The sequence below is a fragment of the Sturnira hondurensis genome, unplaced genomic scaffold (genome assembly GCF_014824575.4).
Source record: "Sturnira hondurensis isolate 20B ecotype Veracruz unplaced genomic scaffold, ASM1482457v3 Scaffold0022566, whole genome shotgun sequence".
Taxonomy (NCBI): Eukaryota; Metazoa; Chordata; class Mammalia; order Chiroptera; family Phyllostomidae; genus Sturnira; species Sturnira hondurensis.
The window spans coordinates 4,713,594-4,740,604 of NW_028095197.1; the positions used below are offsets into that span (position 1 = coordinate 4,713,594).

Here is a 27,011-nt window from a genome sequence, read left to right on the forward strand (position 1 = left end):
CAGGCATGTGCCCTGGCCAGTCACTCCTGGCTTTCAGTCAAACCAGTGACTCCTGGCTTTGTGGCAAAACATCCAACCAACTGAGCCACATTGGCCAGGGCTCTGGAATCCTTAAACTGATTTTATCCATTGGAATATTTTTATATTACCTCCCCCATCCATTTCTCTTTCCCATGTCCCCTCTCTCTATCCAATACAGAAACAAATGCAAGTGGAGAATCAGAAAATGAGCAAATGCTTACAAGTCGGGGTGGGAGGGCTCACATCAATCTGTTGTAGGTGTGATGACCACCTACATAAGACATCATGGAGGCGTGACCTGTCACCCAACTGCCTGTGCAGCAGGCCCCGATCACCCAAAGAAAACAGCCATAAAGGTTTTCTTCTCCAGAGAGCTGGCTCTATCAAAACACGGCTCTGAACTAATAGCGTATTTTTTTAGAGTTGCAATTATTTTGATCTAGTCAGTGGGTAGAGGGCAAATAGATTCTCTTCCCTGAAAGAGAAAGAGGGAAATGAAACTGTTTTTGATTTGTTGGCTTATTGCGTAAGTGCCTCATTATATTCCACATAAAGCCTCTTCAATTTAAAAAAAATAAGGGATATTTTTTTCCTGAGTGTCATGTCTAGCTGAGAACTGCAGCCTCCTGTTGGAAAATCGGCCTCAGCAAAGTGCAGCTCCCTCATTTGGCCTGAGTTTGAACATGCAGTCATTCAGCGAGGGGTGTGGATAATCTCATCAGGGGGACCACTTGGACTGGAACACTGTCGTTATTAGGCTTTGTCCAGGACTACTGCCTCCTTCCTAACAACTGAGCAGCGCGGTCTGGTCCCACGTCATGCGGTGCCTGCTGGTTCATGACGCACTTTCTGATGACCAGTCCCGCATTCTGTTTCCATCTCAAAGAAAGTCGTGATTCTGCTGTTTCACTGTGAATGAAAGTGATTGCTTTACAATCTTCACTTCTTTTCCTAGGAGTCCATACTTTATTGCAGCTTCACAAGATTCATCAGTCCTCATGACAACAGGAGACCAGATTTTTGAGGCGAGGGACCTTTGGGGGATGCCAGCTTATCTCCAAATGTGGGTCCTTTTGTGAAGCTAGAATCTTTCTTTTCTTATTGTATGTGCATTCCTAACAGGTTTGGTCCCTCGTGCATAAAGCACACAACCCTAAAAGCATGTAGACCAGCTCTCCATTTGTTCAGTTTCCTTGTCAGTTACAACAGTCTGCCCTCCTTGCAACATAGAGGCCCCTTGTCCACCTGGATGCAAGGGAGCTGAAATAAAGTTGCTAGCTCTTGGAGGGCGTAAGGGTTAGGCAGAACTGTGTTTACATGGTGGGCTGGAGGGTGGGTTGGGAGTGGAAATTTCTGAGCATCAAAGTGGAAAGATTTTTGACATTTCCTGAGCAACTACTATATGCCATACTCTATCTACACTCAGTGCTTTTCATTTTATCTCATCCAATAAAGAAGCCACAAAAAAACACTAGCCTCTTTAGAAAGAAAGCTCAGCCGGAGGACCAAACCTCCTAAGATAAGGAGGTAAAACATTCCCCCTTATCTCTGGAAGGGAATTCAAGCAGCTGTATTTTTCCTGAATAACAGTTACCATTCACTGAGGACGTTTTGTGTGCCAAGCACTGAGCCGAGCACGTTATAGACATTTAATCTTCACCAAAGCCCAAGGAGGTATAGGGTTCTGACCCCTAATCTCATTAGCTTTTGCTGCATCACAACTTCAGAGCTTAGTGACTTAACATGGCAACAGTCTTTGGTTTTGATTGCGAACCTACAGTGTGGGCAGAGCTCTGCTGGGCCGGCTCATCTCTGTTCCCCGCAGCATCAGCCAGGCCACTGTCTGGGGCCCAGATCCCACAGCTGGCACGTGCACAGGCCCCCCGTGCTCTGCTGCTTCTAGATCCTGTGACGTTCCTGAGTCAGCCGGAGCACCTGACCCACCTCAGCCCAGGTTTCTATACCTTTTTCTGCCTTAACTGGGCCTGTGATGTCCGGGTGCACCACAGCTACAGGGGTCCAGTGAAGCAGGTTTTAGAAATGGATCTCAATTACTTCACCTGTGTTTGGCATTGACTTTTAAGAACAACCCTAGCAGAATCCTAGGCTTGAGATGAAAAGACCCAGAGAGGTATATGACAGCCATCTTCAGAGATGGGGAGGGTGACCATGTCGGTCACAGAGTGGCCAGTATTCTGTGACTCACATTGTTTGTGAGCAGGCTTGGCAAACTATAGCCAGTAGACCAGAGCCTGCGGCCTGTTTTTGCATAGATCTTCAGGAAAAACAGTTCCACATTTTTAAGTGGCTGAAGAAGAAAGCAAGAAGAATATGTCGCAGGGTTGAATAGTTGCAACAAAGACTGTATGGCCCACAAGTGCTACGATGGAAAAGGTTTGTCCTGGGAGGCAGGCTCAGGACCTGTGTTCCCAGAGCTGGATTTCAAGTCTACACGGGAAGTCGTTTTCTCACCAGAGTTGTCCCTGAGTGGGAACAGCAGCCCTCAGATGCAGGTTATGCAAGCAGATGGTGGTGCCTAGGATACTGCAAGTCAGTGATGTGCTGGTAAATGTGTAGCAGTGGTGCTCCAGGCAAGAACAGCCATGATTTGGCCCTGAATTGGTGTGGATCAGTTGGTTGGGTATCATTCTGCAAAGCAAAAGGTCGCCAGTTTGATTCCTGGACAGGGTGAGTGCCTGGGTTTGGGGTTTGGACCCTGGTCAGGGCACATACAAGAGTCAACCAATCGGTGTTTCTCTCCCTTCCTTTCTCCCTCCCTTCTCCTCTCTCTAAAAAATAAATAAATAAAATCTTAAAAAAATAAAAGAAAAGCCCTGCTTTGTAATGTTTGTCTGTTCCTATGATACAAATCCCACCATGGCTAATTTCCAGTTCTGACATGATGTCACTGGAGGCGGAGTCGGGAGGAAATGCATGTAGTTGGCTCTGCAGCAGCCTCAGGGGATCACTAGTGTGTAATCACCGGCCTCAGGTGGCCCCCAATCCGGAGACGCACCGGGGTTTGGGAAGGAACAGTAGTGCTGGAAAAAAACACTTTGAAATTCCACTTGCCAGTCTGGGCCCACGGGCAGCCATCTTGAATGCCTACGAGCTCAGGAAGATTAAGTACCTTACTATGGATCACGGAGCTGCTAATTTCCCCCTGCTATTTCATTGTCCTCGTGTTTGGTTTAGAAAATCTCAATTTCTACAAAGATGGGTAGGTTTGAATGCATCCAAGTGTAAAAGTTTTGTTCAACAAAACATCACTGTAAGCGAAGTTAAAAGGCGAGTAACAGATGGGGAGAAAACATTTGGAATACAGAAGAGATCAGCGCTTAGTATCGAGAGGAGGTCAGGAATATCTGTCAATCAATTAAAATTAAAAACAGTGACAGTCCAGTAGAAAAATGGACAAAAGCTGTGGGCAGACAGTTTATATCCACTCAAATACAAATGGCCCATAATCCTATGAAACAGTGTTAGTTTTGCTACCAAGCAGGGAAATGTAGGATAAAACAGTAACTCGTTTATTTTACCCTTCGGATTAGCACAAAATAATAATACCAAGCAAGAGTCTCTGGAGACTCAGCACATTCCTTAAATATATTAAAAAACACAGAAACTCTGTTTTGGGCTATATATCCTCAGGCTGAGAAAAAAAATCTCACATCCTTAGCGGACACAGGTACACCAAAAACTCATTGCCTCGTTGCTTGTGATAGTGAAAAATTGAAAACACATAAATGGCTGGATAAACTCTGATCTAGACATCCCCATGAATGTCGGGCAGCGGCGAAAAGTAGGACGCAAGAGCTCTTTAGCATTGCTGAGGCGAAAGAGCAAATTGCAGAATAGTGCACATAGTCTGATGCCATTTATGTCATTAAAACATCCATACATAGGCACCATGTAGTTCACAGAACATACTTACAACATTTGAAGGGATGTGCGCCATGTTCATAATAGGATATGCATTTGGGGAGGGAGAGGGCTGGGGATGGGGAGGAGGGGGGCTAGTCAGAAGGGACTTTCGTTTTATATATGGATATTTTTGTTTTTCTTTGAGAGAGTATATTTATGTAATTCTTGCATAATATTTTTAAGAGACCAAATTAGAGTTCAGTTTTTCCTGACCAGAATGGAGCAGACGAATGTGCCATCACCTGGTAAGCCCAGGCCCTCCTGGTTGGCCCGTGGGGCCGTGTGTGGGGAAGGAGCCTCTGGGTGTGCTGGTTGTTTGGGCCCATGAAATTGAACTTCCCTGGGGGCTCTCCCTTATCCCCTCTGTCCACACAGGCCTCCGTGTTCCCTTAACTGTTGCCTAAGCAAGAAACCACTTTTTTCTTTAATTTCCTATTACACCATTGAGACTGGACAGAAACAGGTTAAATACATCTTTATTTAATAGGAGGGAACCAGAGTCACATTAAATGGGTGCTGTTGGGGTGGAGTGGCTGGCACTTCCTTCCCCCTCACCCGCAGGGTGACCCTTCTCCCCACCCTCCCTGGCCACTCTGAAGCACAGAGTAGTTCTAGATTCCTCTAGATTCATCTAGATTCCTCTCTGCCCAGACTGAAGGAAGGGTTCAGAGAGAGGTGTTCTCTCTCCCACAGAGCCGCAGCCCAGCTTCTAACTTACCTGTTTCTAGTCCAGGTACCCATCACTTCCCAGGTTTTTAGCCCCAGGAATGTTCACCCATTTCAGGAAAACCCTACTGTTTGTTAACTGTTATCAGTGGAAGTGGGTTCTTGCCACGTCCGAAGGAAGAGAATTGTCTGAGACCCTCATGGGAGGGTGGGGCTCTGTGGTGTGGTTCATTGATGGTGCACAATTAAGGGGATTCCCCTCCTGACTTCCCAACGCCCCGTCTCCATCTCTCACCATGGAGAAAGTCCAGTCTTGTCTAACGGGGCCTGGATGAAGGCCACTGCCCAGAGTTTGTGCTCCATATTAAAGCACAGTCCAGCCCAACATCCGGCTGGCTTGGCGAGTATGTCCAGCTGTAGGCAACTGCTGTGCTGCAGCATTTGAGCTCCCTCCTGGAGGCCATGGGCCATGGCCACATGGCTATGGAGAGGACAGGTACATGCACTGTGGGAGTGCAGGTCATAAGCAGGAGAGAGGGCTTCTTCGTTCCTCTGGGGTTATAACTACGAGCTTGGGTTTGTGATGGGCCCCATGCTTTCTCAAAATGACCAATCAACTTCCCAAGTTTCTGTGGACTTTGGATGAGTTTACCCCCCCGCCCGACCCCCTAGTTAGACTGGCCGGCCTCTAGTGAGCCTCCAGCAGCACTTCCCCCCAGTGCCCCCCAGCAAGCCAGTATGGAAGGTCGGGGGAGGCAGGTCCATCCCCTTGGGAAGCAATGCTCTAAGCCCCTGGGGTGTAAAGCTGCAGCTTCCTGGCTAACAAGCAGGAAGCATATTAGGCTCAATGTCTAGTTCCCCTTTGCTCCCCTGTTCTAGCCACATGCCCATAACATAACCACAAGCATGTGTGGCCTCATTCCATTGTTAGCGTGACAGCCACGTCAGAATCTCACGCCATCAGCTAGCATCTGGACAAGAGAGAAAGACAGAGAGTAGCCTCAGGGGTTTTCTCACCCTGTTGCCTGTGGCCAAGAGAAGTTAAGGTACTTACCTTGGGCCATTCATGTCCCTTTCCCCATTGCACCCCCTGAGTAATAATAATGAACAGCAGGTGTTAGTGCCCCCCTTCTATAGACAAAGCAGCTGTGCCTCAGAAAGTCACTTCACCTGCCTGCCCATCTGAGTCAGAGCCCAGACTGAAACCCAGAATGCCTGCCTCCAACGCCTTTTAACCTTTGAGCCATATTCTTCCCTTAGGGATTTTGTTCTAGAAACCTTCAGAAGGCTCCTGCCTGCTTTTTGCAAAACTTCACTGGGTAAAATGAAAATGAAAGGTCACTTCCCCCATGAATGTTGAGTGCCAGGCTTTCGTTTTCGTGTGAATCCCCAGAACTCCTTTTAAGTTGTTACTTGAATTTTAGGTGAGACAGATAGAAAATGTATTTTTACAGACATTTTAGATTCAAAGGAGTGTTAAGCTTAGGGATTCCTTTGATAGTTTTGGGGGGATTTGGGGACAACACAGTATATAAGCAAAGACCAGTGTTCCCAAACCCCCAGCCTACTTCCGGACCTCAAAGTCACATCAGTTTCACAAATGTGAAAGGGAGGGAGTTAGGCCCCCTCTTTCCCTTTACAGTCCTCAGCTTCAGTTTTACATTCCTCCAAGTCCTCAGTTACCCAAGGAATTTAAATTAGAATGGGGGAGGTGAGGATGTAAGAAAACCCTTCAGGACTTCCCCAAGATTAACAAGATAGAATTGTCAACACACAATGTGGACGATGGAACACTGAGTTTCAAGTTTGGGTTTATTCAGAGGCAGAGCCCAGGAGTTGTGGGCACGTCCTTCTGCTCACACCTCACATCACAGCCGCCAGGAGAGTTATGTTTAAAAGAAGAATCAGTGCCCCAGCTGGTGTGGCTCAGTCGGTTGGGGTGTCATCCTGTAATTGAAAGGTTGCGGGTTTTATTCTCAGTCAAGGTTCAGGCACAGGTGTGGGTTCAATCCCCAGACCAGGCACGTTAGATACCCAGGGCATGTGCGTGGACACATACAGGAGGCGACCAATTGATGCTTCTCTCTCACATCAGTGTTTCTCTTTCTCCCTTCCTCTCTCCTTTCTCCTCTCTCTAAAGGCAATGAGAAAATATCCCCAGATAAGGATTAAAAGTAAATAATGAATGAATGCATGAGTGAATAAAAGAATCATCTCAAAGGACTGAGGGAATCACTTCAGGACTATAGCAGATATGCATTTGTCACCCACACTTTTCTGACCTGAATTTAAAAGTTTTTAGACAGTGCATGAACAAACCCTTCCTTCAGAGGGGAACCTGAAGTCAAGACTAACAAAAACACTAGCAAATTGTAACTGTCTTTCCCCTTTCTTGTTTCCTCTTCCTGAGTTGCTTTAGCCATCCTGTAACATTTTGTGTGCATCCTATGAGTAGTTACTACCTGTTATGGGTTGAATTATGTCCCGCCCCCTGAAAAAAAAAATAATAGGTTGAAGCCCTAGCCCCAGTACATCAGAATGTGACCTTGTTTGAAAACAGTCTTACCAGATGTAATCAGATTAAAACGAGGCCGCTAGGGTGGGTCCTCATTCAGTCTCACTGATGTCCTTATAAAAAGGGGAAATTAGCGCAGACGCAGACGTGCACCGAGGGAGGACCAAGTAAAGAGACACGGGGATGAGTCTGCATGAAGGCGGGGCCTTGGAGTGATGCGTTTGCATCCAAGGAAAGCAAGAGGTTGCCAGCACCCGCCAAAAGTGAGGAAGAAGCGAGGAAGATTCCCCTCTGGGCTTCAGAGGGAGTCTGACCCTGCTGACACCTGGACTGCAGACGTCCAGGACCCGGAGACGATGAATTTGTTGTTCGAAGCCTCCCGCTTTGCTAGTGCAGCTCTAGCAGACTAGTGTAACTACCCGCACCTACCCACACCTACCCTTATAAAATAGACATTCGGGATAAAGTGAGGTAGGGAATTTCAGTTCATCTGTCGTAGGCGGAAGGACATTTTCCAAAGGTGGCTGCGGCACCATCACCGGGCCTTCCCATGAGTCTAGACCCTGGAGACCCCTCATTCCTCTTTCCTTGACTCCGGATGGGTTAGGACTTGCTTGGGGAACGGTGTGACTTCTGAGGCAGCTTCTGCCCTGCTTGAGGGAACACTCGCCTTGGAGCCATGGGCTGCTGTGTACACAGTCCACTTGTCTTCAGTTGGCCATGCTGGGAGGAAGCCCACCTAGTCCAGATGGAGACCACGTGGAGGCCTGAGACTCCCCGGAGGGAGATGCTCAGACCACTCCCAGGTGCTCCAGCAGTCCTGCGGGTTCAAATTCAGCCACTGTCTGGTGGTGCCCCCAGGGCGGACCCTGAGCCAGAGCTGCCTAGCCAATCCTTCCTGGATTCTTGATCCACAGGAACCTTAAGAGGTTAAAAAAATGTCATGTTTAAAGCTACTAAATCTGTTATACAGCAATAGAAAACAGTTAGTGTGCTCTGTGCTTTGCATTGGTTACTCTCCTTTAACTTTAATTTTGAAAGTGTATTGCATTATTACTTGTGATTAAATTTGTATTTAGAGCAGATGGAATGCAACCACAAAAATCTCAGTGGCTTAACATGAGGGCATTTATTTCTCACTTGCTCAGAGTCCCATTCGGATGTTACAGGGTGGGTGGCTGTCCCTCAGACAGTGACTCAGGGATCCACAGTCTTCAATCTAATGTCTCTGCTCTCCCCTGGTGCCCCTTGGGGGCCTCTGCTGGGTCGCCTGTGTTCAGGTGACCAAAGAGAGAGGAGAGAGAGAGGAGAGGATTGTGCGGGATGTTTCAGGAGCCAGGCCTGGAGGTGGCCCACGTCATCTTGGTTCACCTTCCACTGGCTAGAGCTAGTTCTGGATTCCAGGGAGCTGGGGTGTGCAGATGAGCTCTGCATGCGGGAGGGGGAAAGTCAGTTTGGTGGGAGCATAGGAATAAATCTGCCACATCCACACAGGGGCTTATGGACCTGAAGTTGTCACACCTGAGAGATCATCTTCTCTCAGTGTGGTCCATCCGCGTCGGGATCACCTGAGTGACTGGTTAAAGTGCAGGTCCTGGGGCCCCACCTGCTGAGTCTGCACCCCAGTAAGTGGGTTCTAAAAAATTGCATTTTTACCATATTCTCCCAATTATTGTCGTGTACACTAAGGTTATTTAGAAAGACACTTTACCCAGTCGAAAGCCACTTTACCCAGTCGTTCAACCGTTTTATTATTCAGATAGCATTGTCCAGCACAGTGACGAGATCCGTAACTTCTTTTCAGTCACCGACAACCTGAGGCCAGAGCTGGGGTTGGGAGGCCCGTTGGAAGACTGGAGGCCCATCCAGTCTTCTCACCATGTCACCCGAGGTTCGGCGTCACAGCAGGCCAGGGTCCGCACGAGGGCGTGCCCTGGGAGTTCCTGAATTGTTCCACTGGCCCCCAATGTACCAACCACGGGTGCTTGTTCTGTGACACCCGGTGGGAAATTCAGCCCAACCCCGAGGCATAACGTTTGCCTTGAAATGGCTCCTCACGTGTGGTTTGTGGCCCAGAATCTCCTGAAGTTTCGATTATGACCAGACCCGGTTCAGAATCAAGTCGCGTTATGTCTTGCACAATTCCTAGCAAGAGTTAGGAACCCCCAAATAGTGTTTTATTTTAGACATTGGAACCCCGTGGTAATTCCTCTCCTGTCACTCCGAAGGCCCACTTTGTTTTTAAAGCTGTAACGTGTGCTAATTACAGTCTGTTACGCTAGCTCTTAGGGGAGGCATCGGTGGGAGGGAAAGGAATGGGAGGAGAGGGAAACTTCATATTTTCCAGCTCTCTTGGCAAAAACAACCAGTGCTTATTAGCATTCATTTCACATAATTTCCATGATAATGCTATAATTTAAAACGCTCTGACTCAAAGACCTAATAAAGGAGGTTAGACTTACTTTCTAAATTTGCTGCACAGATTGCTCATCTCTCTCTCTCTCTCTCTCTCTCTCTCTCCATCAATCCTCCTTCTCTTAAACAAAATGTAAAATCTGGAACCAAGAGGGAAAGGCAGTGCCGCGGTTCACCCGATCCTCTTGTTGACACAGTTTGGCTCTTCGGCAGCAGCACCGCCGTGTAGGTGCTTGCGTTCTGGTTCTGAGCATGCGCGTGAAACTGCCGGTGTGGAAAAAACCCGCAAGTCGCTCTTTACCTTCTGAGATGGAGGGGTGGCTCCGTCTCAGGGGTTGGGGGTACCCCTACCCCTCAAGTAGGGGTAAATTGTCTGATGGTGCTTGTCATGCTCCCCAAACCCTAGTTAAAATCACTTACTTTCTGTTACTTTGATTAACGAGTCTAAAGATTTTATAAGTAGAGGCTCATGGCTGAATCATCTGCCTCCTTGTACTGATGTGAAGGGGGGGTGCACAGGCAGCTAGGACAGCAGGAAACCAGGGGTGGGTCCGGGCCCAGTGGGGGTGGGGGCTCCCCTAAACCTCCTGACGTCTAGCTGAATGATTTGGCGTCCTGGACAAGAGATGATGTCGACCTCGTCGTGAACGACGTGAGATTTGAACAGGACTTGAGATCAGGGGAGATGGAGAAAACCAGAGATGACCCGGGCCTTCTTTCTCTCAGTCTTGGTCAGGCACTGCCACTTTGCAGGCGGGTCCCTCCCTTGGGGACTCCAGGCTTGTTTCTGGGTCTCACTTCTGTGGTCAGGCAGCACCGTTGGAGTCGAGTTGCTCAGCACAAGAAGACTGAATAAGAGGTGGCCACGTCAGCCAAGACAGAGAAGCAAAGGCCAGACCTGGGGCAGCCGTGGGGTTCCTAGGAAAGACCTGGGCCTCCACACTGAACCAAGCTGTTTGGGTGCCCTCAGAGCCTCCCCAACTCCAGGCAGCCAAACCCCAGTTGTTTTTCCATGTCAGGAAACCAGCGTTCTGTGGGCGAGGGAGCGTGCGGAAGGCCCTGGAGGCAGGGCAGAGAGGGTGAAGCTGGGACTGGGCACCAGAGTCGCAGGAGAAGCCCCTCACGGGAGTGCAGCGGTCCAGCCACACCAGTGGACTTCAGTACCGAGAGGGGAGAAGCAGGACAGGCCTTTCCCATCGGAGCCTGCCCTGGGTAGGAGCCTGGCTCTCTACAGGAAAGGCAGCTTCCTCCCTTCGTTACAGCACCAGTTCCACTGCTGGGCCGCTGCCTCCTGCCGGACCTGTCTGCCGGTTGTACTGTGTATATCATCTTTAGTCCTCAAAACCCTGAAACTAATAGCTCCTATTATTCCTGTGTGGTGAGAAAAATGAGGCTCCGAGAGAAGGACTAACCGTCTGGCTGCAGAATTAAGATTTGAGCCCGTGTGCCAGCTGGGGGCCCACAGAGCTGTGGTCACCCTGAGTGCTGGCCGCCAGCTCCAGGAAGCACAGAAGCAAACAGACGCTACAGCGTCATCTGCCTCAGTGTTGGTCGGGTGACAGTTTCCCATGTTTCCTCCTTCTTGTTTCCTACAGCTGAAGGTTTCCGTCTTCATTATTGTTGGTTGTAAGAGGAGTAAGAACATAGAAAAGTGAGAAGCAGAGGGTTCATGGGATTGTGTGGGAGCCAGCTCAGGGTGCACGCACTGTGGAGAAGGGAGCCGGCAGACAGGAAGGTCACTGCCCCAGGAGCATCACCAACTGCGGGCCTGTGCTGCCCAGCGGGGCTCCTGACCTAACTGGCTGGCTCCGGCTGGGGCACATCGAAGATCTGCCAGAGCCCTCTGTGTGGGCCCCAGGGGTGGAGGGGTCACGTGACCCTCTGGGTAAACTATCCCAAAGTTAAATGTCAGAGGGAGGCCTTGCTGCAGAGGCAGGCAATTAAGGCTGAAATAGGGTCCTCGGGTTTTAGTGCGCTATCAGTCACCTGGGACGTCTGTTTAAAAATGCTGCGTTTCCTCATCCCCACCCTTAGAAATTCTCAGGCAGCAGCTTGGAAGTGAGGCCTCAAATCTGCATTGTTAAAACAGCCCAAGCAGTTCTGACCCCCTGGACCCTGGACCAGGTTAAGGAAGACACTGACTTGGAGGGTGATGAGGAGGAATCTGAAACTTTTCTTTAAGAAAACAGCACGCTTTTTTTTTGGTCTTTATTGTTTAATCTCATGCGCGCCAGTTGTAGATGTAGGTATAATGTTTATGGAACTGTCTTGCCGAAAGAAAGATAATGAACACAGCAGTTATGTGCATAATTGCAGTTAATTATTATGTTGTGAATGTATGGTTAAACAATAAACATTAACTTATAAAAAGTCTTATTAAAAGTTCCCTAGTTATTTGCCATTAATCAGGGGAGTCTGTTCATTTATCCTCTTGATAAAAGTGTCTGGAGCTCTTGCCATGTGGCTGGCGCTGTGTGAGGAGGTGGTGGACGGCTGGGGGCCACCTCTGGCCTCCAGGCACTCGCAGTCTGGCCAGGGGGGCTGAGCTGTGCATTGCAATTTCGTGTAATTTTTTTCTTACTAGTTAAGGTATCTGTTAAATTAATTACTAGCTATGATTTTATAAATATATAGGGATTTGCATATAAGCAAATACAAAAGAAAAATCCTTTTCAGGCTATATATTATGATTTGAGGCTTTAAAAAGTTGGCTAACATACAGAATATGAACTTTCCAGGTACTCTCTGACTGAGCTAGGGAGATGCATTTTTAATAAATTTTATACAAAGTTGGCTTGTAGTTTTGTTTCCTAGTGACTTAAGACTTCACCTCCAAATATGTTTAATTAAAATGTTTTAAGAACACATTGATTTTCCCCCAGCACGTCTCTGCTTCCTCTCCTCACTTGTGAACATAGCACCACTGGGAAAGTGGTACCCAGGTGCTTTCAAGCATAGATACACCTGAATGCAGATTTCTCATCCAGTGATGAGAAGCACGGAGAGCTCTGACTCTGTGCTAATGCTATTCTCTGGCCAGAAGTGTGAATGTGCCAACAGTCTACAAGAGAACAGATCAGTAAGAAACAGAATTGGCATCAATAACCTCGGCTTCTTGGTTTCCAGTGTTGCAGGAGGTGAGCTGTTTGACTTCTTAGCTGAAAAGGAATCTTTGACTGAAGAGGAAGCAACCGAATTTCTCAAACAAATTCTTAATGGTGTTTACTACCTGCACTCCCTTCAGATCGCCCACTTTGATCTTAAGGTACGTTGCTGAGTGTTAGCCAGATAGAAGCTGATGGAAACCACAGCATTGGCTGTTTGCTAAGACAGTTTGAGGCATTTCAAAGAGATACTTGTGTCATTCCTGTGGGTTTAACAAATGGAATTACCTGTGTAAATTAGCAAGTGTATTATGCATGCCTCCTGCATGACTCCTAAGTTTTTTGTGGAACAGAGGTTTAAATGAACAATTACATTCAAGAATCCCTGAGGAAACACCTGGGGGTCTTACCAGCACGGTCTTTTAAGCAAGGGAGCTGCTGGTGGTGATGGGACATTGTCAGCCTGGAGTGCCCACTGGGGACATTGTCAGCCTGGTGTGCCCGCTGTCTTCTCAGCCCCTATCCCCCTGTGGCTGCAGGGCATATAAGATAGATGGTGCCTTGATTTCTGCTCTTCCTCTTGATGCAAAGCCTCATGGGCCAGACTCTGTCACCCGCAGTCAATCAAGCCAAACTTCAAATCTGGCTAAGTGGGGTCATGCCTGGCTAGAGGCAGGGCATTATGGAAGAAAATGTCATACTCTCAGCCATCACAGCGGTTTTGGTCTCTTTGGGAAGGTAAGGCACCCATGAGCAATAAGAAGGAACTATGTTAAGACTCAAGGTACAATCCAAGGCAGTGAAAAAAACTGTCACAAAGCAGTGTGTGATCAATGGCCAAGGGAATGATTCAGATCACTGGAGCTAGGATAGGACTTTAGAGGAGGATTTCATTCATATTTATTGTAGTGAAGCTGTTAGGACCCCATCTGGGTCCCCCCAATGCTCACTTATACACACCCACAGACTGATGTTGCAAATACCCACAGCTCTCTGCCCTGGGAATGGGTAATGCCCAAGAGTAGATGCCCACAGAAGCAGCTCTTAGCAGTGGAGGATGGGGAGATGGTGGATAAACACCCTCCCTCCCTCCTGCTTTAGTTGGAAGACTCCAAGTGCTACTTTTCCCCCCCGTTTTCTAAAGGGATGACGCTCCATCACTCCCACCTTGATAAGACACCTTGTAACAGCTTCCTTCTATTGCTTGTCCCCCCATTTCTCTACCAAGTGGCCCCCACATAAGCAACTTGAACCCGAATCCCTGTCACAGGCCTACTACTGGGAGAACCGAAACCGAAACATTTATTGCTCCTGGTATTTTCTTGAATGTACCCTTCATACCTATTTTTCCGTTGTTTTTTTCAGGGGAGAGGAAGGACTATTCAGCCACCTGGATTGTCCTCAGCAGAGCATATCATGGCTGCTATTTTCTTAATTGTAGTGAAATAAAGAGCATAATTCACCAGTCTAACCATTTTTAACTATGTAGTTCAGTGGCATCAGTACACTCACATGCTTGTGCAGCCATTGCCAGTGTTGATCTTCCCACACTGAAGCCGTGTGTCCACGTCACGGGCACTCCCCATCCTGCCCCCACCCCCGTTCCACTTTCTGTCTCTGTGAACTTGCCTGTTCCAAGAACCTCATACAAGTGAAGCCATAGAAGACTTACCCTTTTTTATCTGGCTTATTTCAGTTAGTATAATGTCTCTAAGTTTTTTCCGCGTTGTGTCATTTTTCAGAATCTGCCTCCTTTCTATGGCTGAATAACCTCGCTCATATGTATCTCCCTCATTTTGTTTATCCATCCCTCTGTTGATAGGTGCTGGGTCTACAGCCACGCCCCCCTGCATGCCCCCGATCTTGTCTGGGAGACACTGGGTTTTTTCCACCTGTCAGTCATGGTGAATATCGCTGCTCTGAACATCACAGCACTATTTCTCTTTTCCTTTAAGCCCGAGAACATAATGCTTCTGGATAGAAATGTTCCCAAACCTCGGATCAAGATCATCGACTTCGGGCTGGCCCATAAAATTGACTTTGGAAATGAATTCAAAAACATATTTGGGACGCCAGAATTTGTTGGTAAGTTTCTTTGCTCCTGTGGTCATTTATTTCTCCTAAACATTGTGTTGGCAAAATCTCCCCGGCGATAGCATCATTTCCCTGGTACATGTTCCTGATTTGCGTGTGTAGATACTACCTGTTGGTCACTTCCTTCAGAAAACTAAACGTGCATTTATGTCCCCTTAGCTCCTGAGATAGTCAACTATGAGCCTCTTGGTCTCGAGGCAGACATGTGGTAAGTAGTATGCCCTTGACGTTGTCATTTTTCTGATTTATCATATTGCTCTTCTGACGTTTGTTTTTGTTTCTCTTTTGTGTCTAGGAGTATTGGGGTAATCACTTATATTCTGTAAGTACTAAAATGCACGACTGGTATTCTTTCCCTCTTTCTCTGAGACCATATGTTTTACTCACCAGCCATGTTGATCTCTTCTGCTTATGCATGCTTTTTACGTAAACATTCATTTTACACCCCAGAACACGTTTGGTTTATACGAATTAGGCGTGTTCTCCTAATTCAAAGTGAGCCGTCAGAAACTGCAGCATAATCGCTGGAAGAAAGCACCTCTGTCCATCACTGAGAAAATCGGGAAGGGTCTTCTTTTTACCTGCTAGATGCTGTTCCAAACTAACTTTGTAAATGCATCCGTCGCATTAAGCTGAAGCTTTGGGGCATGACAATTAAAATGCCCTATAAAATGTAATAGAATTCTACGCGATTGTCCAAGCGCCAGATCAGTCTTATTTCTCACTCCCCTTATCAGAGATCGTGGGGATGAAATGACCACTCAAGAGGTAATTGCTCGTGTTCCTTTATTAACAGCCTCAGTGGGGCCTCACCATTTCTCGGAGACACTAAGCAAGAAACGTTAGCAAATGTATCTGCTGTCAACTATGAATTTGAGGAAGAATACTTCAGTAATACCAGTGCCCTAGCCAAAGATTTCATAAGAAGACTGCTCGTCAAGGATCCAAAGTGAGTGTATATTGTCCCGGAAAGGTGCTCAGCCGTGGTTAGTCCCTGTTCTATGCACGTGACCATGTTCCTGAGACCCTGGATGTTCGCTCCTGGCAAGGGGAAGTGTGCCATGTGGAATGCCTCTGAAAATGCAGGCAGGGACCTTTGTACCTGCTCAATCAGTCCCGCAGGCAGAGTGAAATGGTCACACAAAGACTGATGTTGTTTCCGGCTTGCTACCATGAAGCAGCCCCCAGCTATATTTTCCAGAACTGTTTTGTAGGTGCAGCCAGCATAGAAACAGTCGTTAGTGTTTGCTTCTATAATCACAGTGTTTTTTTTTTCTTTCACTTTTCCCTCTCCCCACAAAGGAAGAGAATGACAATTCAAGATAGTTTGCAGCATCCCTGGATCAAGGTAAGTTGTGTATCGTGATTGGCTTGAGTCTGAAAGGGCATCCTGAAATCCATTTGTTGTAGGTCGTCACTAGTGACTGTGGGTTCGAACCACAGGGCACCTCTGGAGAACTGTGTTGCTGCTGGTGCCGTATTTTAACAGAACTAACAGATGAAAGTATGCTAATGATAGCAGAGGTGGAGAGGAGAAAACTATCATAATTCAGGATTATAAACAGAGAGCTGAAGGTCAAGTCTATTCAATAGCCATATTTGGTTTGACCTGTGGGATGTTGGCCCAAGCAATATTTTTTTAATTTAAAATTAATTTCCAGCATTTAAATATATCAAATCTGGATCTCCAACTTCTTTTGAAAAGTTGGAAGGTCTTCCAAAACTGAGCCCTCCTTCCACGAGGCCATCAGAAACCGGGCACAGCCGCCTTTGTGCCGGGGCCTGCAGCCACCCCCTCGCACATTACACCTTTACTCACCTACCTGTCAGCATTTGGACTAAAGAGCTGAAGTTGCTATGGATGGAAAAAAGGGATCCTATGGGAGGTAACCTCACTGGGCGATCCAGTCACAAATTCCTACGTGGGCAGGTCGTAGTGGGTAGTCATGCCCTAGGAATATAACTTGTTTTTTACTTACTGCTTAATAAATCCATTAGCATGGCTAATTCTTAGAAGATGTGCAATAACAAAATGTGAAAGTATTTATACATTACTTCTTTCAGTGAACTTGGCCACTTTATTGATTAGTCAATAGTAGTCTTTTAATTTGCTGACTAATCAAATATTATATGTTGTAAAGTATAGCTTTAACGGGTACATAGGAGCAGAAGAAAAAGAACCAACATGTTAGAAAGCAAATTCACACCTAGATATTTTTAAACAGAGGGCAAAGACATACTTCTACGAGGTGGCGTACATTGTAATAAGGTGCAGAACCAGTATATCTGGTGAATCTAAAGTCATTATCTCATGGGAATGTGGTCTGTGGAGGGAGGTTTATGCTAGAAACATGGTGACCAGACAGGGGGCCTGGCCCCAAGCAGGTCTGCCCAGGGCCAACCCATGGTGTGTGGGTCCTTGACTTCATGTAGGAGAGATTTCCCAACACGAGGGCAGGTAACTGTGAGGATGCGTTTGTTAGAGCTGGGGTCAGAGACACAGGAAGGGCTTCGCATACAGGAAGCAACAGGAGAGTCTAGGCCGAGCTGCCTTAGCTCACTGGGAAGTCCAAGAAAAGGGGGCTTGGGGACAGCTTCAGGGGATTAGCCTGGGACAAGCTGCCCGCTGCCCCTTGCCAGGTATAAAGCTTTTTTATGACAAGGTTTGTCTTCACCTTAAGCAAGCCCTGTCCACTGTTGCTGTGCATCTGTGTTAATACATCTTTGAAATAAAGGGGTAACTACCTTCAAAAGAGCATATATCTTGTTAGCGCTCCTGTAATTTAATCCCCTCCACGCTTTTGCTCATCATCATGTAATCGTCCTTAATTTCATAAAAGAAACCGAATCTGTCATTCTCCAGAGCATTTGAAATCTTTCTCCCCAGCATCAATTTGGTTCAAATAAACTCTTATAAAAATTTTTTTAAAAAAACTAAAGTTCCTTCAGCTAGAACAGAAAGGCCTAAGGGCGGAAGAGCATGACAGTTACAGAATAAAGTCATGGAGCCAATGGCAGACTGCGATACAATGACTTGCCTCACGGAAGTAGGTTCTGTCTGTTCAAGGTCCTGGCAGTTGCCTGGGCTCCCCTGTCTCTTCCTCTCAGAGATAGAGCTGCATGGCTTCCTGAAAAAGATGCTGTAGAAGGCCATCTATCTAATGCCATCAGACAGACTGAATTCACTGACCTCTGAGGTCCCTCCAAGTCTAAATTACTTGATGATATTCAAATGCCTCGTAACATGGCTTCACCGTGCACCTTGCCATTCCCAAGCTGTCTTATGGAAAGTTGTAATTCGGGTTGACCCAGGCTCAACTTTTCAACTTTTCCCCTAAATCTAATCTTTATAGATGATATCAAACCTCAGCCACAAGAGTTAGCTTCTGCAGACTAGGTTCCTAGATCTTGCATATGATCTCAATTTGTTTTGATATTTCAGCAAAGTGAATGTGTAAGCAAGTAATGATAGGTTTCAAAAAGGTGTCATGTAACACATTTCTATAATTTGAGAGCTCTAATCTTTTTTCTTGGACTTCCATTTTAGCCGAAAGACACCCAACAAGCACTTAGTAGAAAAGCATCAGCAGTAAACATGGAGAAATTCAAGAAGTTTGCAGCCCGGAAAAAATGGAAAGTAAGATTATGATATGGCTTTACGAATTCTGTTTCCTGTTCATTTCCAACAATTGTATGAGCTTTGATAGTCCCGTTATCTACCATTACCAGCTCGCCTGGGACCAAGGACACAGGGCAAGACCATCACCTACCATGCTTCTCCAAGGGGGGGTCATGTCAGGGTTTTGCTAGGGTAAGATCTAATTCCTCAAGGAATAAAGAACAAAATATCAAGAGGGAAGAGATGTAGGAAATCCAGTTCTGTAGTTTAATAATCCAGTTCTGTAGGGAAGAGATAGGAAATCCAGTTCTTCTGAAATGCAGACAGAGGCTTTCTCTCTGTTCTGTTGTCTTGATTTATAACAACTGTAGAATTGTTCTTTAAGCAAATATGCTCCGCCGTGCCTGCCCCTGAGGAATCCATGCTGTCATCAGAGAATGCCTTCTCAGAGGCTGTCATTTGCACCAGTTCGAGTGTTGTTATATAAGTTCTCTTTCCTCCTCTCCCCCTGCCTTTATTCATCCTCCTTTTCTTTTCTTTAAAGCAATCCGTTCGCTTGATATCACTGTGCCAAAGATTGTCCAGGTCGTTCTTGTCCAGAAGTAACATGAGTGTTGCCAGGAGCGATGACACTCTGGTAAGCAGATGTGTTGGCCTTGGTGGGGTTCTTCATTAGCGCTGTGGACTCAGAATGTCCAGGTTGTTTGATTTGTTCAACAGCTCAGAAAACCTGAAGTCATATAAATGTAAGGTCTACCCTTCCTCTACTCGGGGTAGGGAGTTAGGGTGGCTGGTTTGATATACTCTAATCCTTCCTTCATCCTTTTTCTTTGTGTTTTAATTGGCATTATATCTACTCCCACCCACTAACTCTTTGACACTACCACTCACCTCCTCCCCCACACACAATTTGATAGAAGAGAGGGAAGCCAGTAGAAGAGGGAAGAGCTCATTTTAATTTTTATGAACTAAAATGAGAGCCTTCTGTTGCCATTGACCTGGGAGACTTTTGGATTGTAGTAGTATAAAAAGGGCAGACAATCCTCCTACTAAACACACATATACACCAGAAAATCAAGGAAAATGCACTAGGGCTTGCTGGTGCAGTTGGTGGTAGACCAGAAGGCTGCACCCACTTGCTTTGTTGTCATTGCATTGACTGCCTGAAGCCCTTGAGAACAACTCCATAATTTTCTCCCTTAATCCAAACTGAAACCTAATCACAGATTAACTCTTCAGATATGACCAGACATATTTGAATTCGACAAGACTTTCCTCTGACAATCAGACAACAGGGCTTTGTTAACACTGGAGGTAAAGGGGACTCCAGGAAAGGCAGACAGGGTGATTCTGTGGGAACCAGGCTACTCCTGTAACTGAATAGTTGGTGTTTCCTGAGTGGAACCCCGGGACTCCAAGGGCAGAATCGCACATCAGCAGATACTAGCTCTTTATTTTCTCCCTGTAGTCAGTCGTTTCCCTGAGGCTCGAACTCTAGCCTTGTAGAGGAAAGAGAGACAGGAAGTGTTTAAAAGGACAAAGAAGTGGGAGGGAAGCAAGTTAGAAGAAGGGAGAGGAAGAGGAGGAAGCCTGCAGTTGAGAATTGAGTGAGGGGGGCAGTGGAACCAAAGAAAAGATAAAAACTATTAATCCAAGTAAGATGATGAGAATGATTAAATGCTATCCATTAAAGTCATCCTGAGTAATCAGTTGGGAGAAATTATATTTATTGCAAGGAAAGTTTAAGGTAGAAGAGGGACCCAGGGTGGTATAGGAACTCCAGGTGGGAAGACTTCCTCCCAGACCTCAGTTCTCATTCATACCATACCCTGCCGATCGTGGGGACATGTTATAACAATCTCTTTGCTGTCTCTCTCAAGGATGAGGAAGACTCCTTTGTGATGAAAGCCATCATCCATGCCATCAATGATGACAATGTCCCAGGCCTGCAGCACCTCCTGGGCTCATTGTCCAACTATGATGTTAACCAACCCAACAAGGTCTGATGCTGTTCTGTCAAAGATGGTAGAGGGTGGTGGTCATGGTGACTGTGCACCTCCAAGTCCAAAGTGGAGAGACCCCCATCCGCTTCTTCATTTTCCCTTCTGGTTGCAAACTCCATACATTGAAAAAAAACTTCTATTTAGAGAGTGAAGTGAACTTAGAAATAAGGTCTTTTTTGCATTCAGTTCCTCTCCTCACGCAAGGCCATTCCTCAGGCACCAATTATAACTCCAACCATGAAATTTTAAATCTACTCATCCTGCAAATGAAAATGTCACCTTGGATAGTGAATCCGAAAGAGAAAAGGGGCTATGTCCTGACTGTCCTCCATTCCTGTCATGTGGCAGTCCTTCTGCACCTATTGAGACATAGGAAGGTGTGTGGGACAGCAGTTTGGGCTTTTTCTTTCCTGCCATACCTGAAAAATAATATTTTTTTCTTGCCTATTCCAGCATGGGACACCTCCGCTACTTATTGCTGCTGGCTGTGGAAATATTCAGATGCTGCAATTGCTTATTAAAAGAGGCTCAAGAATTGATGTCCAGGATAAGGTCATAATTCTGTTTTATCACAAATAAATTAATTTTTTAAGTATTCCCAAATGTTTCTAATCCTAGAGGTAACAGAGAAAATAATATGTATGTCACTTCAGTTTCCTATAAAGGAAGATGAGCTGCTTAAATAGCCTGGTCCAATATAACATACGTTAAAAAGAAAGGGGAAAACATCGATGTTTTTCTGGGCTGGTTTTGGATGTCAGCCTTTGCGTGTATACTACCCTAGAGTTTTCTCCTCACTGATCACATTTACTCAACAGTGTTATAAGATGTCACATCTGGAAAAGTTTTAGTGGTCTAATTAATCTCAACAGAAATATATTTGCCTGCTTGTTTATTAGGACCACAGAGAAGGAGGATGTGCTTTGAGATATAAATCACATTGAAAGTGTAGACACATTGATTGACAGCTGATAGTCATTACAATGGATCTGTCATCAGCTTCCGTAGACTTTAATAGAACTGTCAGAGGACTAGAGCTGGCCCTTGAAAATACAGGGAATTCTAACCAGAAGTTCAAATAAAAGTTTTAAGAAAAAAATAAAGGAACTACTTATTTTGAAATAATTTGAGATTCACCCCCCCAAAAAAATCTGCCAACATAATACACAGAGGTCCCTTATCCCCTTCCCCCAGTTCCCTGGAACGTTAGCATCTTACATCCCCTCGGTCCCTATGCAAAAATAAAAAATGAAATGGGGGCATTATTGCTCATGGAAGTTGCTTCTCAGGAATTTGCCATCGCCTAGGAAGGGGACTAGAGTGTGGCTGAGTGACACGCGTTCAGATCCATCAGCTCTCTGGAAATGTGACTGCATGTTGGTTTCGTACAGGGTGGATCCAATGCCATCTACTGGGCCTCTCGGCATGGTCACGTAGATACCTTGAAATTTCTCCATGAGAACAAATGCCCTTTGGATGTTAAAGACAAGGTAAGGCTACATCACATCTCTTTGTAGGGATGGGGGGAAGTAGGAAAAGGCTGCATTTGAGCATCAGCCTGCCACGCATGCCAGGACCCAGTGAACAAGGATTTAGGACTAAAATCTCTACAGAGAATTTAATCTAGAAATGCGTTTTTCCCTTTGGCTTGCTCTAATATTAAAATCTGCTTTTAGCTGAAATCTGCTGGATAGTTGCCATAATACGGAAGCAGCGAATCGCCTTGTAGGACTAACGTGAAAACTCAAAGTTCTCGTAGAAAGACAGCCAGAAAGAGCCCCGCGCTTGATCCCCGAACTGACTCCCCATGTACCTGTCCCTGTACCGTTCTCCTCATTGGTGAAGTGGCTGGCCATGTGGCCCTTCCAGTCACTAACACTAGAAGGATTAATGAGACAATGTACGTAAAGTAAGGCTTTTTGGGGGCAAAGGCGTTATAAAAACTATTGCCTTCGCAAGATGCCCCACTTTCACACTCGTGTGTCGTTCAGTCCGCACCACAGCCCTGCACCTGCATCTCGGAGTCTTACCTCCTCGTCCGTCGTGATTCTCCTGAGTAGCCCTTGTCTGCCTTCCCACACCTGCAGACTCGTCATGTTTGGTCAGAGCTGTCACGCGCAGTTGTGTGGCTCGTGCACGGCACCGTGTCTAAAAATGACATTCGTATCAAAGACACGTGAAGTTATTAAGGCAGTCTTCTGTCAGGTGGCAATAAAGTGTCTTGTTTTGCTTTGTTTTAATCAGTTTACTCTGGCGATTTTTTGGCAGATATAAAGAAAACACCGTAAGGAAATTGCCTGTATTACAAATGCACTGAAAATTACTGTACAGCCTGAATAATGATGTTTTAAAATCTCTGAGAATATACGAAATGAGAATCTCAACTTAGACAATGAAATCTGAAATGTGTTAGTAAATGAAATTATATATTTAAATATCTGCCATGTGATGAACCTGTTGTTAAAAAAGGGAGTTTTGTGTTTAAAGAAATCACATAAAGCACCAGTAGATAGAGAAGTTTGAAAACAGCCATCACAGACCAGGGAAAGCATTCTCCCCTGGGGGTTTTGTGACAAACAGGAGGAGCCAGGTGTGTGGGTTTACCTCTGGCCGTGTGGTGGGCACTCCACCTCGGGGTCCCTGGCCCTGTCACCAGAGGGGCATCCGGACAAAGCGGGGTGGGCACCTCCCAGGGGGAGGACAGGGAGCCAGGCATGTGTGGGGTGGGCCTCCAGCCTGTGCTTTCCGGTCCCCACAGCCCGCTGTTTCTCTTGCAGTCTGGAGAGACAGCCCTTCACGTGGCAGCTCGCTACGGCCACGCCGACGTGGTTCAGTTACTGTGCAGCTTCAGCTCCAATCCCAATTTCCAGGACAAGGTGCGTCTTGGTGGCTGCCGTCCTCTCTTCCTTCTTCTCTCTGCATGGGTGTCCAGGCAGACAGTGACGTGGCCCAGTCCTCTGAGTTTTATCCAAGTTTCTGCTTAGATTCCAGAGGGCAGGGTCTTAGATGGAAGCACTATTAACATTCATTTATTTAATCCTCTGGACAACCCTATGAGGTGGGTTACTATTTCTATCATTCTCATTTTACAGAAGTGGAAGCCGAGGCGGGGAAGAGATTCAGTATCTTGCCCAAGTTCATGCAGCTCCTAAGTGGCAAAGCTGGGGTTTGGGGTTCGAAACCACACCGTCTGGTTCCAGAGTCCCTGGCAGTGGCCAGTACACCAGAATGGCCTCTCATAGACAAACACGTGTGTCTAATGATGTCAACCATGAACACACCCCTGCAACCCGTAGCCCTCACGGCAAGCCCTCACGGCAAGCCCTTACTTGACTTATTAAAGCATGGTCGTTCCACTTGCTACAGCAGTAACACACCTATGTGACTCATCCCTGTGCTGTATACATGGCAGAAACCGGGGGAATTAAGATTGTTAGAAGCATTCTTGTCCAAAGAAGTCTCTCCTATTAGTAATCTCCGACAAAGTGAACGTAGGCACTTTTATAAGAAAGACGCTAAAAATTCACCTACCCCGGGCCTGTATTGTTCAAAAGAGCTGAGCTCTTGATTCCAGTGGGTTCCCAAAAGCCAGTTGCCACTCATATGCTGGGAATGCCAAATCCGTCTGACACACAAGTGCCGAGGAAAGAACACTAGTGAAGGAGAGGCCCATCTCTGATTTCAGGTTAATGTCTCACCCCAGCAGCTGCTAGCACTTGCTCTCCGTCGCCTTGACTTGGCTGCCGAATTCAGCAGGGACTCTCACCATGCCTGTGCTTTCTTTCATGTGACTGCCATCTCCTGCCCTGCACACTTGTCTCCTCGACCAGGAAGAAGAAACCCCTCTGCACTGTGCTGCCTGGCACGGCTATTACGCTGTGGCCAAAGTCCTGTGTGAAGCCGGCTGCAACGTGAACGTTAAGAACAGAGAAGGAGAGACGCCCCTCCTGACAGCCTCCGCCAGAGGCTACCACGACATCGTCGAGTGTCTGGCTGAACACGGAGCCGACCTTAACGCCTCTGACAAGGTGCTTTGTGGGTGAAGGTGTCAGACTCAGAAGCAATGGGGGAGGGCAGGGCTGGAGGCCCCGCAGGGCTTCCTCAGTGAGTTTGTCTTGAATGCGGCAAGCTGTAATTGCCCTTTCTCTTCTCTGAGAAAGATTCCAAAGATTCTGTGAACTTTCCTAGATTCTGTTTAATAATGAATATTTACTTGGGGCATGTAACAGAATTTATGAAGTGACCAGATTACTCGGGTCTCCTTTATCTTTAGCCTTTTTAGCTCGGAACAGGTACAGTGATGATTGCTGAGCCCAAGACAATCCTCATTTAGGACTGAAATTGGCAACACACTATTTACTTGGTAGATGAACAAAAAAATGGGTGGTTTTTTATTTGTTTCCATCACCTGCTATTTTGTAGAAGGACAATAAACCACTCTTATTTCTCTAGTCTGGACCACGTGTTCCTTTTTTAATTAAACAAATCCAATATAATCTATGTTTGTTGTTAACTTGTACTTAAAATGAGGCTGTGATGTTGCCACCTACAGTTCAATTTGGACACTGTAGTTCATGTAGAATCTGCCATTTGTGGAGTATTTTCTTCCCCAAATGGCAGTTTCTAAACCCTCCTGGTACAGAGAAACAGTTCTCAACCAGGGGCAACCTTGCCCCCAGGGGCCATTTGGTAATGGCTGGGGACATGTATTCCTCGTTGCCCCGTGGGTGGGCATCACATTGGCCTCTAGTCGGTAAAGACCAGTGGTGCTGCTTATATACTACAGTCCCACAGGACAGGACCAAAATGTCAAAATGCTGAGATTTAGAAACCCTACGACAGATAACTTATAGAAATGTTCTGAAACCCCCTTCCCAGCTCCTGAAACTCAACTCACCTGCTCACCAGGGATTCTGTAGTAGCTAGAAGGAACTCTCAGGCTGGTCTTCAGTGAATCACAGGAGTTAAGTGTGTCGTATTTGCTTTTCACGTGTATGACAACCCTCGAGCAAATGACTTCATGTCCCTTTCTCGGTTTCTCCTGATGTAAAGGTGGCTGACCAAATGTTTTGGAAAGTATTTTTCACCTGCTGGATAAAACAGACCATTGGAGTACCAACAGTTCCTTAAGTCTGTATGTTCAGAGACAAAAAGAAGGGTCCGATCTTTTGGTCCGATATACTGGCCAAGCCTAGATTAATCGTGCTGGTGGTGAGCATAGTCTGATCATTCAGAGTGGAGTGTATGGGGCCTCTCCCTGCCACACCCAGGAGCAAAGCTCCTGGTTTCTAATCCTCCTTCAGGCTTTCCTTTAGGGATCCTGGTGGCGATTAAACCTGGCCCCATGGCAGCTAGAAAGGCGAGGCCAGGTGCCTACATGGGTGTGCTCATCCCTTGGCGTTCTGTTGTTGCAGGACGGACACATCGCTCTTCACCTCGCTGTGAGACGGTGTCAGATGGAGGTCATCCAGACTCTCATCGGCCAGGGGTGCTTCGTCGATTTCCAAGACAGGCACGGCAACACCCCCCTCCACGTGGCCTGCAAAGATGGCAATGTGCCTATTGTGGTGGCCCTCTGTGAAGCCAAGTGCAATCTGGACCTCTCAAACAAGGTAAAGCCAGAGGGAGAGGGCCCTGAAGGGCCAATGGCCGTTGACCTGCCTCTGGATTTGTCCGAGTTTCTCTTTGCACCTCGTCATTGTTCAGTCAGTGTCACCCACGTGGACCTGTTCTTCTGCACAGGGCTCTCCACTTTAGGTTGTATCTTACATAGGACTTCTGAATTTTGTAAGAGCAGATGACGGCATTCATAAGTGCTTCCTACCTAGCCTGGTTTACTACTTGTGGGTATTGACAGACAGACAGACAGACACCACCCACCTGGAGAAGAATCAGAGAACCTGGTACAAATCAGGCCTCTTTCTGGAGCTCCAGGTCTGCAGGAAACACCCAGTGAGTGACGATCTATCTGACTGAGGTTCCTGGGACCAGATTTCTCTGCTTAGCTCTCCCCCACTGAGAGCTGCATGGTCCAAAGTTTATTACACCTTTTCTGTGCTAAGTACGTTTTGTAAGACCAAGAGAATCCTATTAGTTGGGGAATAAAAAAGAAATGAAAATAAATAATTCCATGTTCCCAGGTTGATTTTCTTTTTAAATCTTATTATGTTGACTTCTATGAGTTAGCTAATACCTTGCTTTTCCCCGAATACCATCTAGCTTTTCATCACCAAACAAGATGAAACAGTTGATTGTGCATGTGGATCTGACCCTGCAAATGTGTGGAAGGCAATCACTATTCTATAACGATTGTGTTAAAAACAAAGTCCAAGTAACATCATTTTTAGTAATTGTGGGAAAAGTTTATAATAAATGGTAGGCATGATCCCGGCAAAATTTAATTTATGATGATTTGAAGTAAAAGAATTAATATCTGAAAGAGCTCCAGCTCATTTTATGTCTATCGAAAAATTATTCCTGTTGCATATTACATGATTAGTTCTAACGGAAATTGAAATTGGTAATCCTCACATTCTAGAAATGGGAATAGGCAACATCCCTGGTCTTAGCCATGAGCTGCTGGTCGCTTTCGTAGTTTATCCCGTTCTAATCTTGGCAAGTCAGTTATGTAAGTGGCTTAAGGGGAAGCC

General features: G+C 46.4%; 1 protein-coding gene across 1 annotated transcript in view; it reads left to right on the top strand.

Moving 5' to 3' along the window:
* DAPK1 (death associated protein kinase 1) overlaps positions 1-27,011 on the top strand; it is a 177,236-nt gene that overhangs the window by 112,399 nt on the left and 37,826 nt on the right. The window contains exons 4-18 of the mRNA XM_037036143.1: positions 12,668-12,806; positions 14,601-14,730; positions 14,899-14,947; positions 15,035-15,061; positions 15,536-15,688; positions 16,042-16,087; positions 18,287-18,376; positions 18,903-18,995; positions 20,239-20,358; positions 20,815-20,913; positions 21,753-21,851; positions 23,139-23,237; positions 24,192-24,389; positions 25,776-25,973; positions 26,581-26,649. Of these exons, the coding sequence (XP_036892038.1) occupies positions 12,668-12,806; positions 14,601-14,730; positions 14,899-14,947; positions 15,035-15,061; positions 15,536-15,688; positions 16,042-16,087; positions 18,287-18,376; positions 18,903-18,995; positions 20,239-20,358; positions 20,815-20,913; positions 21,753-21,851; positions 23,139-23,237; positions 24,192-24,389; positions 25,776-25,973; positions 26,581-26,649 (1,609 nt within the window). The remainder of the gene's footprint in view (positions 1-12,667; positions 12,807-14,600; positions 14,731-14,898; positions 14,948-15,034; positions 15,062-15,535; positions 15,689-16,041; positions 16,088-18,286; positions 18,377-18,902; positions 18,996-20,238; positions 20,359-20,814; positions 20,914-21,752; positions 21,852-23,138; positions 23,238-24,191; positions 24,390-25,775; positions 25,974-26,580; positions 26,650-27,011) is intronic.